Source organism: Chionomys nivalis, chromosome 8, assembly GCF_950005125.1.
Source record: "Chionomys nivalis chromosome 8, mChiNiv1.1, whole genome shotgun sequence".
Classification (NCBI taxonomy): domain Eukaryota; kingdom Metazoa; phylum Chordata; class Mammalia; order Rodentia; family Cricetidae; genus Chionomys; species Chionomys nivalis.
In genome coordinates, this window is record NC_080093.1 from 95052115 (window position 1) to 95069801 (window position 17687).

At 39.2% G+C, this 17687-nt stretch overlaps 1 protein-coding gene across 6 annotated transcripts in view; it reads left to right on the plus strand.

Annotated features, from left to right (window-relative positions):
* The window catches only part of Nup98 (nucleoporin 98 and 96 precursor), a 99347-nt gene that overhangs the window by 13651 nt on the left and 68009 nt on the right, over window positions 1-17687 (plus strand). For all 6 annotated transcript variants that reach the window (XM_057777392.1, XM_057777395.1, XM_057777394.1 and 3 more), the window contains exons 3-9: window positions 844-945; window positions 1048-1224; window positions 3308-3447; window positions 9679-9786; window positions 10688-10868; window positions 13061-13224; window positions 14609-14746. In XM_057777392.1, coding sequence (XP_057633375.1) covers window positions 844-945; window positions 1048-1224; window positions 3308-3447; window positions 9679-9786; window positions 10688-10868; window positions 13061-13224; window positions 14609-14746 — 1010 coding nt within the window. The remainder of the gene's footprint in view (window positions 1-843; window positions 946-1047; window positions 1225-3307; window positions 3448-9678; window positions 9787-10687; window positions 10869-13060; window positions 13225-14608; window positions 14747-17687) is intronic.

Consider the following 17687-nt stretch of genomic DNA (forward strand, 5'->3'; position numbering starts at 1 on the left):
CAGCTCTCAGTCTTCTGTTTCTGTTTCTTGGGTGCTAGGATTACAGGTATGAGCCACTATGTTAGTTTTGTGTCAACTTGACATAATCTAGAAGTGGATCTGAGAATATCTGTGAAGCATTATTGTGGTTATCTTAATTGATGGGGAGGATCCACCCACTGTAGAGAGCACTGTTCCTGTGCTTGAGGTTGCTCCCCTCCACTGCTTGTGCTTAGCAGATACTTTGCCACTGGGCTGCATGCAGCTTGTGATGGTGGAAAGCCACACCTTTTGACTTGAAATTCGTGTTCTTATGAAAATCATAAATAAAATACCTTGGCTTAATTTCTATCCTGTAATTTTATGAAAATTTGAGAAAGACTTCAAACTGTCTTAGTGGTTCTACTTAACGCAGTGTTCTGAAATGTAGCTGGGCAGTGGTGGCGCATGCCTTTAATCCCAGCACTTGGGAATCAGAGGAAGGGAATCTCTGAGGTCGAGGCCAGCCTGGTCTACAGAGTGAGTTCCAGGACAGCCAAGATTACACAGAGAAACCCCTGTCTCCAAAAAACGTAAGTAAATAAATAGATAAGCAAAGAAATCAAAATTAAGAAATGATGATAAGCCGGGCGGTGGTGGCGCACGCCTTTAATCCCAGCACTCGGGAGGCAGAGGCAGGCGGATCTCTGTGAGTTCGAGACCAGCCTGGTCTACAAGAGCTAGTTCCAGGACAGGCTCCAAAACCACAGAGAAACCCTGTCTCGAAAAACCAAAACCAAAAAAAAAAAAAAAAAGAAATGATGATAAAATAAAAAGAAATAATAAAACTATTTTACTCATAGACCCTGAATTTTGCTGTTTCAGATACTGGCTTTGGTACTACTAGTGGAGGAGCATTTGGAACATCCGCATTTGGTTCTAGCAACAATACTGGAGGCTTATTCGGAAATTCACAGACCAAACCAGGTAAGGAATTATGTTTGGAATACATTTGGTTTATATGTAGATGGTATAAAACTTCACTTGGTGACTACAAAAACTTGTTTTCTCCCACTTCCATCTCTTCAGGTGGTTTATTTGGTACCAATTCATTCAGCCAGCCAGCAACTTCCACAAGCACTGGCTTTGGGTTTGGAACATCAACAGGAACATCAAATAGTTTGTTTGGAACTGCAAGTACAGGGACCAGTCTTTTCTCATCCCAGAACAATGCATTTGCACAAAATAAGCCAACTGGCTTTGGGAGTAAGTAGGACACCATTCTTTGTACTTCTGATAGTTTAATATTTGATTTGTTTATTGAATGTGTTCTCTCTTCTTTGCTCTATGTTCACTTATGTCCTGTCCCACCAAGTGGTCAAAACCAGAAAATAGGAGAACCTGAAAATGTAGAAAATAGGAGAACCTGAAAATGTATTGAGTTTTGTAGGCTAGAAAAGATGGGAGAAAATATCTCACTCCTTTTTTTGGTTTTTCGAGACAGGGTTTATCTGTATAATAGTCCTGGGTTTCCTGGAACTTGATTTATAGACCAGGCTGGCCTTGAATTCACTGAGATCTGCCTGCCTCTGGTTTCCCAAGTGCTGGGTGGGATTAAAGGCATGCACTACCACTGCCCAGTGTAAGTATATCTCTTAAAGGACAGGGGACTTAAAGCACTAATATTTATAATGGATCCAGAGAGAAAGAGATGTCTGACATAGAATATCAAGAGTTCAAGGCCAGCCTGGTCTACAAAGTGAGTTCCAGGAGAGCCAGGGATACATAGAGAAACTGTGTCTCAAAAAACCACAGAGGGTGTGTGTGGGGGGGTCTGATATTGAATACCCAGACATAGGATGTAAAGCCAGGTCTAGGTAGTATCATTGAAGTTATGATGACAGGATGTCAAGAATGTGTTATGGTCAATAGTGTTGTACTATAAAGACAACTCTGTCCTTCCTTACCTGTGCCTCAGATTTATAACAAAGAGACTGGAGCACCAGGAATGAGAAACACTGTATATGCTTTGATTACCTCTCCATTCCTTGCTCATGGAAGGTGTTTTTTAACTCTTCAAATCCATGTGGCTAGGAACTATGTTTTTATAGAGTAAGGCAACCACTAATGTGCCTTATGAGATGATGCTGTTTATGGTACAAGAGCCTGAGTGGCTAACTAACCAACTAACTTTAAACTATATATTTAGAGTTAGAGTTAGTTAGAAATGATAGTTTTTTTGCCAATGAGAAGTCAAATTGATCATAATGGTTATTATCACTTAATCTTAAATACTGGCAGATAAATTTTTCTTGTTTATTGACATTTCTGGCACTGTATGACTTCTCATATTTTAAGAAACATAGTCTTGGGGCTGGAGGAAGAGCATTGACTACTCTTACAGAGAACCCAGGTTCAGTTGCCAGCATCAATATGGCAGCTCACAGCTGTGTAACTCCAGTTCCAGTGGAGCCAACAGTCTTACCCAGACATACATGCAGGCAAAACACCAATGGACGTAAAATAGAGAAAGAAATCATTAGAAAAAAAAAGAAAGGTACTTTAATTTCTTTTCTTTTAATTTCTTTGAAACAGGTTCTTACATTGTAGCTCTAGCTGACCTGAAACTCACTATGTAGACTGGGCTGGCCTCAAACAGAATTCCATGTGCCTCTGTCTCCCTTCTGAGATTAAAGGCATGGGCCAGTATGCCCTGCTAGGTAGAGTCTGCTATTTCTATTTAGTTTCTTTTTGCATTTTGAAACAAGTGTCTTCTCAGTCTGTATCCTGGGCTAGTCTGGAACTCAGTGTGTAACTAGCCCAAGCTGGTGTTGAACTGGAAGCATTTCTGTAGCCTCCCAAGTTCTTCTGCTTTTGAATTAGTTTCTGTAAAAGGACCAATAATGCCCTCTGATTTAACATTTCTTTAGGGGAGTCATATTTTATGTTAACCTGTCTATGATTGCTTCTATAGGACATATGTTCAAAATATTCTCATAATATATGGGTGTATGACTTATAGCTAAACATACTGTGCTATTGTAATGAGATGTTTTTAGAAATACAGTTTTATTCAGCATTCATTCTTAGTAAGAAAAGGAGAAACGAGATGAAATAATTTCTTTTTTGTCTTGTCTTTATATGAACTTCCTGCATATGTATTTAAATCCTGGGTTTGGATTAGTTTATCTTGAAAAGTTGTAGCCTGGAAGCAAGTGTTGGTATTAAACATTGCTTAAATGAATTTGTTCAGGAGAAATAAAGAATATTTGACAGTATGAAAGTGCAGCTGCCATTACTCTGCCTTACTTCCAAGGTGTATTAAAAATTGTTTCTTTCTAATTTATAGATTTTGGAGCAAGTACTAGCAGTGGAGGACTCTTTGGAACTACAAACACCACCTCTAACCCTTTTGGTAGCACATCTGGCTCCCTCTTTGGGCCAAGTAGTTTTACATCAGCACCTACGGGAACTACCATTAAATTTAATGTACGTATTTTCTTCCAGAATGTTTTTTTTTCCTATTTGTGTATTTCTTTGTAGAATGTATTGTCAGATTGCTCCTATCTCCAGTAATATATATATATCATAGTTTGGCTTTTTTAAAAAATAAGATTTATTTTTATTTTGTGTATATGAATATTTGTTAAATATGTGAATGTACACCATGTGCATGCCAGTACCCAGGGAAACTAGAAGAGGGTATCATGATCTCTTGGAATTGCAATAACAGATGGTTGCGAACCTCCATCTGGTGCTGGTGTAATAGGCACCAAGACCTTGGCGTAATTAATAGCACTTTCGAGGCACTATTCTGACCCAGAACCCAACACATAGATCCCAACATTGGTCAGAAACAGAAACAAAGACCTAATCCATCAAAGATTAGGATCCAGGAAAATTCTTACGTGTATTACCCTTTTCTTTTTTCTTTCTTTCTTTCTTTTTTGCTTGCTTCTGTAGTTTTTATTTCTTTATTTCTTGATAATTGTTCTTGCTAGCTGGAGTGTGTTAACCAGGATGTTGTTTTGTGCATAAAAGACAAAGATCAGTGAGGTTCATGTTGTAATATGAGCGGCGGGGCTGCGTCCCTGGCATCCGGCCGCCCGCATGGCTTATGCCCCAAAATACACGTAAACTGTATTTTAATCACTGCCTGGCCCATTAGTTCCAGCCTCTTATTGGCTAGCTCTTACATATTGATCTAACCCATTTCTAATATTCTGTTTAGTACCACGAGCTGGCTTACCAGGAAAGATCTTAACCTGCGTCTGTCTGGAGTGGGAGAATCATGGCGACTCACTCACTCGGCTTCTTTCTCCCAGCATCCTGTTCTGTCTACTCCGCCTACCTAATTTTCTGTCCTCTTAAAGGGCTAAGGCAGCTTCTTTATTTAACCAATGAAATTAACTCCTCCATCATTTCCCCTTTTTCTGTTTAAACAAAAAAGAAAGGCTTTCACTTTAACATAGTAAGATTACATATAGGAAAACAGTTGTCAAGCAAGAATTACAGTTACAATATTTATATCTATCTTTTATCATAACTAAGGAAAACTATAACTATCTATCCATTCTTCAACTCCATCAAAGACTCCAGAGGATATAATATTACCTAAGTAAACAAGAAATAAGAAAACTCTAGAAATGACAGAGACATCTTGCTGCCTGGACAGTCACCCAAAGTTCCTCTGTACCGTGGGGGCATCCATCTTCAGCCTACAGGCCCATAGTTTTCAGCAGACATTTCCATGAAGCAGGAAAATTCCAAAGACAGTTCAGTCACTTTCTGCTGTGTCCTGCAGAATGTCTCGTAGACTCTTTCATGAATCAGGAACCCCCGAAAGACCATCTCACCTTTAGGCAAGTTCAGCAGTCCTTTTTCTGCGGGTTCTTTGTGTCCAGTTTATGCAACAGTCCAGGCATGAGCAGTTTCATGCCCAAATGGCTATCAAACTCCATAAGGAGCCTCTTTGATGCCCATCTTCCTCTTGAAGTAGATTGGTGCTTCCAGGAGCAGACGTGTCTCATTGTCATGAAAAGCCCTAAGTTATTAAAACATTAAATGCCATATTCTGCAGTCTTTGAAAGATATGAAGAATGCCTATCTAGCTGAAATATATCTATGCACATCTAGAAAATCTAACTAACATGACTAAAAGCTTGACAATTATCGATGATTATCCATTAACAACCTATATACATTACATTTTTAAATGAACTATACAATCACAATACCTTAATCAAGATTAGAAATATGCGTATACATATAACAAAATTGACCTTCAAATTCACACCAATGCAAATTATTCATATCTATATCATATCCCCCTTTAAATGTAAAAGAACATTTATAAACAATAGTTGGGAACATGGGCGCAGTTTTTTTTCTCCAAACTGCTTTCTGCTGAATGGGGGCGCTGTATTCAGATCTTTCATGGTGTAACCTGTGTGTCAGGGTCATCTCAGTCGGCAGTTGAGTGAAGTAATTTTCTGAAGGTGTTCACAGCAACCTTTCAGGAGGGCGTGGTCTATCATACCATATTGGGATAGACGCAATCCACAGAGTCGCATCCTCTGTGAAAACAAAAGAAGACCCTCTCCAAAGCATCATATCCTTAGACCCGTATTTTGAAATCATAATACCCTTGTATCCATCTGGTTTAGCTTGGCAGCCCATATAATGAAATGTCTCTCTGTACTTAGCTCCTTCACAGTCAAAAATTTTAAAGAAAACACAATAATACAAAGAATCCAGACTCTTTGTGAATTTTCCATTTTTACGTGGCTTATTTTTCTTTATTTCTTTTAATCTACAACTATCTGTACTCTGTCTCTTTAAAGACTTTACCCTTTTTTTTAAACCATTAACTTTATTGTCTATATTTGTTTTTTCTCTCTCTCAAGCCTACGTACAGTCACCAACACTGTGGTCTTTTATGTCTGAATCTGTTTTATTGTGAATCTGTAAGTTTTTTACTATCCAGGAGCATTTCTTAAAATGTTAAGCATTTCTTTTATTTATTTATTTATTTATTTATTTATTTATTTATTTATTTATTTATTATGTATACAATATTCTGTCTGTGTGTGTGCCTGCAGGCCAGAAGAGGGCACCAGACCTCATTACAGATGGTTGTGAGCCACCATGTGGTTGCTGGGAGTTGAACTCAGGACCTTTGGAAGAGCAGTCAGTGCTCTTAACCGCTGAGCCATCTCTCCAGCCCGTTAAGCATTTCTTAAAAACTTAAGTTGCACCATGTAGGGGTAATATGGTACTTCCTGTGTCCTGCCCAGTCGAAACCTTAACTGCGCTGTTATTACGGTAATTATGGTAGTTCCTGCCTGAGACCAGCACAGTTTAGCATGGCGGAGCTGAGCCCTCCTGCCTCAGAGCCATTTGGTGCCCCTGAGCCACACACAGTTCCAGGCACACAGCAGTCCACATTGCCATCAAGCAAGCCATAGCACTTTACTCCAAATGCTCCATTCAAAAGCTCTGTCTCCAGCAGGAGCCAGACAGAGATCGCGATGGCGGCACAGCCCAGAAAGCCGGCATTTTAAAACAGCCAGTTTTTTCCTGTTGCTGAATCAGGACAATTTCTTTGCCGCACGCAACACACAAACAGCACAAAGCTGTCTTAAATTTTCTCTGTGTCCTTTTTAAGCCCTCTCAGGTTTTACGTGGAGTTCATTAGCACGTTGGGTGCCACTCTGTTGTAATAAGAGTGGCAGGGCTGCGTCCCTGGCACCCAGCCGCCCACATGGCTAGCTTATGCCCCAAAATAATTACACGGAAACTGTATTCTTTTAATCACTGCCTGGCCCATTAGTTCCAGCCTCTTATTGGCAGCTTCTTTATTTAACCATTGAAATTAACTCCTCCATATCAGGTTCATGCTGCATGAGGGCAACACAGACTTTCTGTTCAACTTTAGAGACAGGTAGATATCTAAATTCGAGGCCAGCCTGGTGTACAAAGTGAGTTCCAGGACAGTCAGAGCTGTTATACAGAGAAACCATGCCTCAAAACACCAGAATAAATAAATGAAGTCTGTGTTTTCTGGTGGAATTACCTAATAAAGAGGAATTTGGTTGCTTGACAAGAGTAGCAAGTGCTCTTGTTTGGTTTTGCAGAGCCATCTCTCCGTTCCCTGGTTTCTACAGTTTGCGGCTGGCCATGGTGGCAAATGCCTTTAAAATAACAGAACTTAAGGAGAAAAAAGCAGGCATAGCTCTGTGAATTTGAGGCCAACCTGGTCTACATAGCAAATTCTAGACCTGCTAGGGTTGTATGGTAAGACCCTGTCTCAATACTAGGTTTGTCTATTTGTTTTTTTGAGATAGGATTTCTCTATATAACAGTTCTGGCTGTTCTGGAACTCATTTTATAGACCTGGAAGGCCCTGGAAGGCCAGAAGAAGGCATTATCCTCTGGAATTGGAATTACAGCAAGCTGTGAAAGCACCATGTGGGTTCTGGAAATTAAATTTGGGTCTTTTGGAAGAACAGTCAGTATTTGTAACTGCTGAGCCATTTCTCTAGTTCTTCACCCTGGAAAAAACAAGAATGTAAAATAGTAGTAATAGTTTTATAGGGCTAGTGAGATGGCTTAGTGGGTAAAGGCACTTGCTGTCAAGCCCGATAACTGAGTTTGATCTTTAGAGCTCGACAGTAAAGAAAAAAACTGCAAGTTGTCCTCTGTCCTCCATGCAGGCAAATAGAATAAATTGTAAAAATATTACTCATGATGATTTCATAGTATACAAGAAATGGTATACATGATGATTTTATAGTATACAAGAATACATGAATCTAATTTTCCAGCCAGACACGGTAGCACACACCTTTATTCCCAACACTTGGGAGGCAAATGCAGGTGTATCTCTGTGAGTTGGAGTCTAGGTTATTCTACAAAGTGAGTTCCAGGACAACCAGGGCTGTTACACAGAGAAACCCAGTCTTAAAAAAATAACAAAATCTAATTTTCCCTTTTTGTTGCCATGGTGAGCATTAAGCCAAAGTCTCATGCGTGGTAAATAAGCAGTATACCAGTGAGCTGAAATTCATCTTCAGTGTGAACCATCATCTGTGTCATGATGTATATTAGAATTATGCTCACTTCAATCAACTTTGTGTTCAGTGTTGATTATGGTAGCACATATAAAGCAGAATTTCTGAGGCAAAGTCTTGTTGTGTAATCCGGGCTGACTTTGTACTAACTAGCTCAGACTTGCCTTGAACTCTGCGATCTTGCTTTGACTTTTTAGTGCTAGGTTAACAAGTGTCTGTCAATATTTTCTGTTCTAAAGCAGAATTAGAGTAGCCATCTGTTTATAAGAAATAAAGGATAATGGACAGACCATAGCAAACTACTGAAAGTAAGACTTACTCATAGAGATATATAGCACAGACTTTCAGTAGTCTTTATCTATGAAACAATAAATCCTGGGATGGAATGGGAATGGGACAATACAGTGGATGGGAGGGGCAGTGAGCTATGGGCCTTGGAGTTGAACCATGGACTTAAAAGGCATGTGTGCACTATGTAGAATATTGTGGCAGAAAATAAAGCTGGGTGTAGTGACTCACACCATTAATCCTAGGACTCAGGAGGTAGAGTTGTCTCTAGTTCAAGTCCAGTCTGGTTAACATAGAGTTCCAGGACAGCCAGAGTTACATAGAGACCCTGTCTCTAAATGAATTAATAAATGAATGAAAAATAAAAAGGGGAAATTGAAGGACAGATGATACTGCTTAAAGATTTAGGTATATATACTTTTTGGGGGGTTATTTGGGAAAAACCATCTATAAGAATATATTACCTGTATTTTGCCATGTAATTGGATATTGAGTTGAGAGACTAATACTTAAGTTTGTGGTAAATTTGTTACCAAGATTGATTTATTCAGGACTGGAGAGATGGCTTAGTAGTTAAGAGTACTTGATATTTTTCCAGAGGACTGGAATTGGGGAGTTTCCAGTACCTGTATCGATTGGCTCAGCACCGTCTGTTACTCTTAACAATGTCTCTGGCCTCTATGCACTCACATGTACATATCTACATGCAGACACACAGCGAAATATAATTAAAATACATAATTAAACATTATTAAAATATTAAAATTAATATTTAAAAATGAAGATTAGTTTATTCAGATAACTATGATGTAGGGGAAAGATCAGAAATGTTACCCTATATTTTAATCAAGCATCCTTGAAAACGATTTGGTTTTGCCATGAGGGTCTTACTGTGATGCCCAGGCTGGTCTTGAATTCCTGGTCTCAAATGATCCTGCTTCAACTTCCAAAATATTTCAGACTATAGGTTTGTGCCACTGTGCCTAGCTTCATCTTTTAGTTTGCTTAAGACAAGATCTCATTGTCTAGCCCACCCAGGTTGGTTTAGTATTCACGGCTTCCTCTGGAGTTCTGGGGTAGTAGGTATGGGCCATCATGCCCTCCTGAATAGTGTTTTTTAAGTGGATGGGCAGACATGTTTCATGGGGATTTAATTAAACCCACACCTCTGTGAATGTTAGGCAGGCATTCACCACTGAGAGTATCCAGCCCTTGGCCCTGTCTTGTTACATAAAAAGAAATAGGGTATTGTTTTAAAGTTCAATGGGTGTAAAAAATGTGTCTGTGAGAGTTGGATTTAGAAACTTGGACTTAGAGAAAAAAGCTTGAACTTAGAAATGTTCTTTGTCTTCCTTTGCAGCCTCCCACTGGTACAGATACTATGGTCAAAGCTGGAGTTAGCACTAACATCAGTACCAAGCACCAGTGTATTACTGCTATGAAAGAATATGAAAGCAAGTCACTAGAGGTCAGTAAAATGAAATAGAAAAAAAATGAGCTTAATACTTTGATAATATATAAAAAAAACTTCAAATATATGTGATTCTTTTTAATATTTATGTGGTTCAAATTGATGGTGAGTAAAAGCTTTTCATCAAGGTATTTTTCAAGATTATGTATTATTATGAATATTTTTATTTTAGGCTCAGATATTCTCTACCTATATACAGGTCTTCTGTCTTGTATTCGATTCTGGTTAAATTTTTTTGTTGTTGTTGTTCCTTTTGGTTTTTCGAGACAGGCTCTGTTGACCGGGCTGGCCTTGAACTCTCAGAGATCTGCCTGTCTCTGCTTCCTGGGATTAAAGGCATGTGCCACCACCACCTGGCCTGGTTAGATATTTACATTGCAGTGAGAATATATATGTGTGCATACCTGAGTTTTTAGTAAATTTATTCAAAATCCTAAGTATCTGGCTTAATAAGATTTTTATTAAGTGGAAAGATAAAGTGACAGCATAGAAATAAAAACAATAAATAGCAAAAGAAGCAGTAGCTAACATCCCAGTACCCTTGTTTCTGCCCCTCATCATAATACTCTTTTGGTTTTTCAAGACAGGGTTTCTCTGTAGCTTTGGAGCCTGTCCTAGAACTAGCTTTTGTAGACTAAGCTGGTCTCGAACTCACAGAGATCCGCTTGCCTCTGCCCCCGAGTGCTGGGATTAAAGGTGTATACCACCGCTGCCTGGTCGTTAATTGCTATCTTGATTGCCCAATTTTTGCTGATCTTTGAGTTTTATATAGATGGATACTTAACTTTGTACTTCAATATTACCCTTTATCAGTGATGTTACTCTGTAGCAGAATGTTGTACAGTCTCTTCTAAGTTATTTTTTTGCCATATGTTAAGTTTGGTGTTTTATCCTTCAGGAACTTCGTTTGGAGGATTATCAGGCTAACCGGAAAGGCCCACAGAACCAAGTGGGAGCAGGTACCACAACTGGCTTATTTGGGTCTTCTCCAGCAACTTCCAGTGCAACAGGACTCTTCAGCTCCTCCACCACTAATTCAGGCTTTTCATATGGTCAGAATAAAACTGCCTTTGGAACTAGTAAGCACTTTATTGTATCATAAAAAAGAATGGTCAAATAGAAGTAAATCATGACTCACTTCATTAGTCATGGGAAAAAATAGAGATAATTTTGAGTAGGGAGAGACAGTTAAAAGTGAAGATGGCACTGGGCAGTGGTTTACACCTTTAATCCCAGCACTCAGGAGGCAGAGGCATTCTGGTCTACAGAGTGAGTTCCAGGACAGACTCCAAAGCTACACAGAAAAACAAGCAAACAAAGAAAGTGAAAGTGGCTAAGGAATCCTTATTTCAGTAGGTGATACTTGACTAATAACCTACTTAAAGAAGGTGAAAGAACTGGTTGTATGTATTTTTAGGAAAAATCTAACTTGAAGCTATGAACCTCAAAACTCTGAGGTTTTAGAGGCTTCTTTTGCAGCAGGGTCTCTCTGTAACTTAAGTTGACCTCGAAGCCCTTCTGCTTCAGCCCTTCAGATGACTGGGATTGCAGGCATGAGCTACCAGGCCCAGCAAAACTCAAAGTTTTTACCAAAGAGGTGAGAGGGTTGTAGAATTCTAGGTACACAGTAGGGCTATGTGAGTGGATCAGAGCTTGGCTTTTTTGAGACAGTCTTGCTATGTAAACTTGGCTGGCCTGGAACTTGCTCCATAGGCCAAAGTAGCCTTCTTGGATTTAAGGCATTCCTGCCTCTGCCTCCCAAGTGCTGGACTTGTAGGCTTGTGTGCCTCATCCTATAAGACATGACTTTTTATTTGCTTGGGAAACATTAAAGGTTTATTTTGAAAGAGAAGTCATTTGATTGTGCATGGAGGATCATTCTGAGGACTGCTGCTATGTTCAGAAGTAGTACATCAAGTGCTGGGCACGTGGTACCCACCTGTGATTCCCCGCACTTAGAGAGTGAGGCAGAGAGCCCTGAGTTCTAGGTCAACCTGGTCTATAGAGCAAGTTCTGGGACAGCTGGGCCCACACAGGAATCCTGTCTCGAAAAACAAAAAAGCAAAAAGCTGTAGTATTTTGAACACGAAAGGGCTGGCACCGGTAGTGTATCTCAAGCATATATAGGCCCTGTTTTCAGTCCCCAGCAGTCCATGAGTCAGATTCTAAACCCTGATTAGGTAACTGGATTGATTCAGTAGATATGAAAGCATTTAGGGTAATGACTAAGTTACTTGATAAAAATAACTACTTTTGCAAAAGTTACAATACAAAGCTTATATTGTAGCTGTTTGGGTAGTTCATGCTTGTTAATTACATAATTTAGGAGGTAAAGATCAAGAATTCAAGATTATCTTCAAGATTATCCTTAGCTACATAGCCAAGGATAAGGTCACCCTGTTAAGAACTAAAACAAACCACAGATCTCTTCTTGCCTGGATTTTTCCCTTAGCCACAAGTTTATCTCTGTAAAAACAAAAGTTACAACGTTTCCGTAGCTTTCTACAGATACGTATACACAAATATTGTATTTATTTAATTTACATCTAACATTCTTTTCAGCCTTAGTATTTCTGACTTAACAGAGCAGATTGATTGATTGATTGGTTTTTCGGGGCAGGTTTTCTCTGTAGCTTTGGAGCCTGTCTTGTAGACCAGGCTGGCCTCGAACTCACAGAGATCCACCTGCCTCTGCCTCCTGAGTGCTGGGATTAAAGGTGTGTGCCGCCACCGCCTGGCCAGATTTATTCATTTTGTTTTCAGTTTTTTTGGAGGCAGGTTTCTCTTTGTATACTTAGCTATCCTGGAACTCACTGTGTAGACCACCCTGACCTTGAAATCACATTGCCTCTGCCTGTGTCTCTGTCTCCTGAGAGCTGGGATTAGTTTGCCACTACGCTCAATGAACACAGTGCTGTATATAAACAACTAGGCTGAATATATTGATATGAAGAAAAAACCTCATTCTGTCAAGATTAATTTAAACATGGGTTATTTTTCCTTATCAAAACAAAAGTTGGGTTTACAACCAACTTTAGTTGGTTTAGTCTTACTAGAATTCTTGATTGAGGTATTATAGAAAGGAAAGTTTTAATATAATATGATGTAGCCAACTGAAGATAGAAAATGAAGGCTATTTGATAAGGAATGAATATAGACTAATTTAGATAGCAATAATTAAAGCTCAGATGATTTTGCTGAATTACTCGTTTGAGAGTTCCATTTTTTTTATTCGATTTTTTGTTTCTTTTTTTTTTTTTTTTCCTGAAAGGCACAACTGGATTTGGAACAAATCCAGGTGGTCTCTTTGGCCAACAGAATCAACAGACTACCAGTCTCTTCAGCAAACCATTTGGCCAGGCTACAACCACCCCGAATACTGGCTTTTCCTTTGGTAATACTAGTACCCTTGGACAGCCGAGCACCAATACTATGGTAAGGCCTTGGTTAGCGCCAGATCTTACTATTAATCTAAGTAATAGGCTAGTAATCATGTTCAGCTTGTAAGTGCTATCTCCACAGCAGTTCTTTAGAGCTGGGGAGGACAAGAAATCTGTCAACAATGAAGACCTAGATTTTGTCTTGATCTATACTCTGCTTATTGAAGGTTTGTTGAATGAGTCATTTATTCTTTCTGACCATAGTTTTCTTATCACTAAGAGCTTAGTGGGCTGCAGGTTGCTATCTTGAGGCTTGTGACATTAATGATTGTTCCAGAGGGAGTTGGAGGGAGATAATGAGAAAGGGGAGTGTATGTATCATCGAAATATATTGTCTATGTGGATGAGATTGTTAAAACTATAGTAAGTATAGACTGCTTATTGACATAAAGACAAAAGTATAGAACTGGGCATCCTGTAATCTCAGTGCTTGGGAAGAAAATCCAGAGTTCAAGGATAGCATTGATTATGTATCCAGTTCAAGGCCAATCTAGCGTGTATAAGATTAATCTCAAAAATTAAATGAGGTGTATGAATATAATTGAGAATAATCAAAGGAATATCAAATTTAGAAACAGCTAATTTATTTTTCAACAAGAGTACTACAACTGATTATCCATCTGCAAAAGAATGAGATTAAATCCCTTATATTATTAATAGGGCTAGAGAAATGGCTCAGAGGTTAAGAGCACTGGCTGTCCGCTCTTCCAGAGGTCCTGAATTTAATTCCCAGCAACCACATGGTGGCTTACCATCTATAGTGAGATCTGGTGCCCTCTTCTGGTGTGCAGGCATACATGCAGGCAGAACACTATATATAATAAACAAATCTTTAAAAAAGTCCCTTATCATTAATGCCAGAGTTTACTAAGTAGATAAAATACTTAGAATTACAAATCTTGTGGTTGTGTTTTGTTTATGACCCAGGGTCTTACTGTGCTCAGGCTCACCTGAAACTCATGGTCCTCTTCCTTTGGCCTCATACATGATGGGATTATAGGTATGAATTATGTCCAGTTTATAAAGCATTAGAAGAAAATTGGATTTTTTTTGTTGTTTGTTTTATAGCATAGTCTTGATATATAGCTTAGATTATCCGGACTCGCTTAGAGCAAAAGAATTCATAGAAAGTCTTAGTACATGCCCAGCATCTGAAGTTCATTATTCTGGAAACAGGAACTTAGGTTATAGAGATGAATTTACAGTAATACCTCTTTATGCTGTTTTGGGAAGGATAGCTTATTCTTGCTTCTCAGAGTTGTCGCAAAGAAATATTCCAAGAATTTTGTCTTTATCACACATGCTTTTATAAACCACTTATCTGAGACTTTAAAGAAAGCTATTACGAACTTCATTTTAATCTAGATTACCCTTTCCAGGGCCTATTTGGAGTAACTCAAGCCTCACAGCCAGGAGGTCTTTTTGGAACGGCTACAAACACCAGCACTGGGACAGCATTTGGAACAGGAACAGGTCTCTTTGGGCAGCCCAGTACTGGATTTGGTGCAGTTGGTTCGGTAGGTGTGGACAGTTGACTGTAATTTGAAGTTTTTAAATGAATGTATAAAACAGATTATTGTCTTCCGAGAATTTAATATCTATTTTTTTCATTTTCCCTCTTTATAATTTTATTTTATTTATTTATTTTTTTTCAAGACAGGGTTTCTCTGTGGCTTTGGAGCCTGTCCTGGAACTAGCTCTTGTAGACCAGGCTGGTCTCGAACTCACAGAGATTCACCTGCCTCTGCCTCCCAAGTGCTGGGATTAAAGGCGTGCGCCACCACCGCCTGGCTTTATTTATAATTTTAATATTACATTTTTTTAATTTATTTTTTTATGTACATATGCCTCAGCCACATTGCACACATGGCTCTCGGAAACCACTGTGGAAACCAGGCGGTGGTGGCAACAAACAAACACCTTTGATCCTAGCACTTGGGAGGCAAAGGCAGGTGGATCTCTGAGTTCGAGGCTATCCTGGTCTGCAGAGTGAGTTCCAGGACAGCCAGAGCTATTATATAGAGAAACCTTGTCTTGAAAAACCAAAAGGGGTTGGGAGAGGAGAGGGGAGAGAGAGTGAAAAAATGCTTGTTGGGAGTCCAGTCTCTCTTGCTGTATGGGTTCCAAGGATCAAACTTAGATCAGGCTTGATGACAAGGACCTTTACCATTTTGCCAACTCATGTCTTGGTCTTTCAGGGTCTCAAGTAGCTCAGAGTGGCTGAAACTTATGTGTAGCCAAGGATAAGCTTGAACAGCTCCTGCTGCTACTTTTTTAGTGCTAGGATTCAGGCATGTACTACTCATGAGTAGTTTGCCTAAACTACTAGTTTTCATGTTTTCAGTTCCCAGGTGGTAGGATCGCAAATGTTTGCCATCATACCTGGTTTCATGAAGTTTTGGGGTCAAAACCATAGGCTTCATGCATTCCAGAAAAGCACTGTAGCAACTAAGGACTGCCTCTGCAGTTCCTGTCTTATCTCAGTGGTGTGTGCTTTACTTCTCTTTGAAAGTACTGTTACTTGCTGGAGAGATGGCACAGCGGTTAAGAGCACTGGCTGCTCTAACTAAGGACCTGGATATGACTTCTAGCACCCATGTGGCATCTTGCTTCCGGCTTCTGTAGTCAGTAGGGATACACATGGTACACAGACATATATGTAGGCAAAGAGCATCCATACACATTAAAAAGAAAGAGAAAGAAATATAGTTTGCTAGTTTAATTTTTAAGTAAGGAGTAAAGCTGCTCTTTTTATGTTTTTTGTTTTCCCGAGACAGGGTTTCTTCACGTAACTCTTAACTGTCCTGAAATTCACTCCTGGAGACCAGGCTGGCCCTGAACTCATAAAGATTAACCTGCCTCTGCCTCTTGAATGCTGGGATTAAAGGCTTGTGCCACCACCACACCCTGCTTGTTTTTATTATGTACAACATAAAGTCTTTTTGTGTGTTTGTTTTATACTTAATATCTTTTTCAACTGCAGGCTCCTATTGAAGTTGTCAATTTTGTTTACATTGTTGAATCCATTTGGATAGTTTGTTATGTACTATTAATTTAGATGATTTAAATCAGATTTTCTTGTTTTTTTGTTTTTTTTTTTTTGGTTTTTTTTTTTTAAATATTTATTTATTTATTATGTGTACAATATTCTTTCTGCGTGTATGCCTGAAGGCCAGAAGAGGGCACCAGACCCCATTACAGATGGTTGTGAGCCACCATGTGGTTGCCGGGAATTGAACTCAGGACCTTTGGAAGAGCAGGCAATGCTCTTAACCACTGAGCCATCTCTCCAGCCCCTTTTTTTTGTTTTTTTGAGACAGGGTTTCTCTGTGGTTTTGGAGCCTGTCCTGGAACTAGCTCTTGTAGACCAGGCTGGTCTCGAACTCCCAGAGATCCGCCTGCCTCTGCCTCCCAAGTGCTGGGATTAAAGGCGTGCGCCACCACCGCCCGGCAAGATTTTCTTGTTTTTTTTTTTTTTTTTTTTTTTTCATGATGGAGTTTCTCTGGAGCTTTGGAGCCTGTCTTGGAACTCTTATCTGTAGACCAGACTGGCCTCGAACTCACCGATATCCACCTGTCTTTGCATCTTGTGTTAAAAGCTATGCAGGACCACCTCCTGGCTTCAGATAACATTTATTTATTTATTCATTCATTTGTTTGTTTGTTTATTTTTAGAGACAGAATTTACTAAGTAGCGCTGGCCAGCATGAACCTTCCTATAAAGATCAGGGTGACCTCAAACTTAGAGCAATCTGCTTCTTCCTACTTGAAAAGTGTTGAGATTGAAGGCTTGTACCACATGTCCAGCCCAAATCAGATAATTCTAGTTTTCTTTTTTGTGTTTTGAGGGATAAACTAGTGCGGTATTTGGAAATTAAATGCTTTTGGAGTTGATCAAGTTGCTAGAATTATAGAGATTCTAATGCTGTGGGACGTGTAATTCAGTTATTACCTTATTGAATAAGTTGTCAGACATAGCTGAGGCAAGATTGAAAATTTGAGTCCAGCCTTGGCTACAGAGAGTTCAAGGCCAGCCTCAAGCAAATTAGGAGATGAGGATGTATCTCAGTTTAGAATGCTGTGTTCATACACAAGGTTTTGGGTTCAGTTTCCAGTACTACAAAGTATTTTCTCTCTTCACATTTTTTTTTCTCTCTCTCTTTACTTTTCCCTCTCCCTTGTATCCTAAAGAATCTGGTCTTCCTACTGGCTCAGTTTTCCAAATGCTGATTTCACAGTCCTGTACTTCCCTACCTGGCCAATGAAAACATTTGATTGCCATGTTATTTTTTTTTGACTCACTGAAATACTGTTTGCTAAGGTGTTAATTTTTTGTGTTAGCAGCCTTGTGCTTATAATCCTGCTCAGATTATTATCTTCTGATTTATCTGTCTTTTCATAAGTTAAAACTTTTTCTTCCATTATACACATAATTAGAGTAACTCATTTGCATCCTTT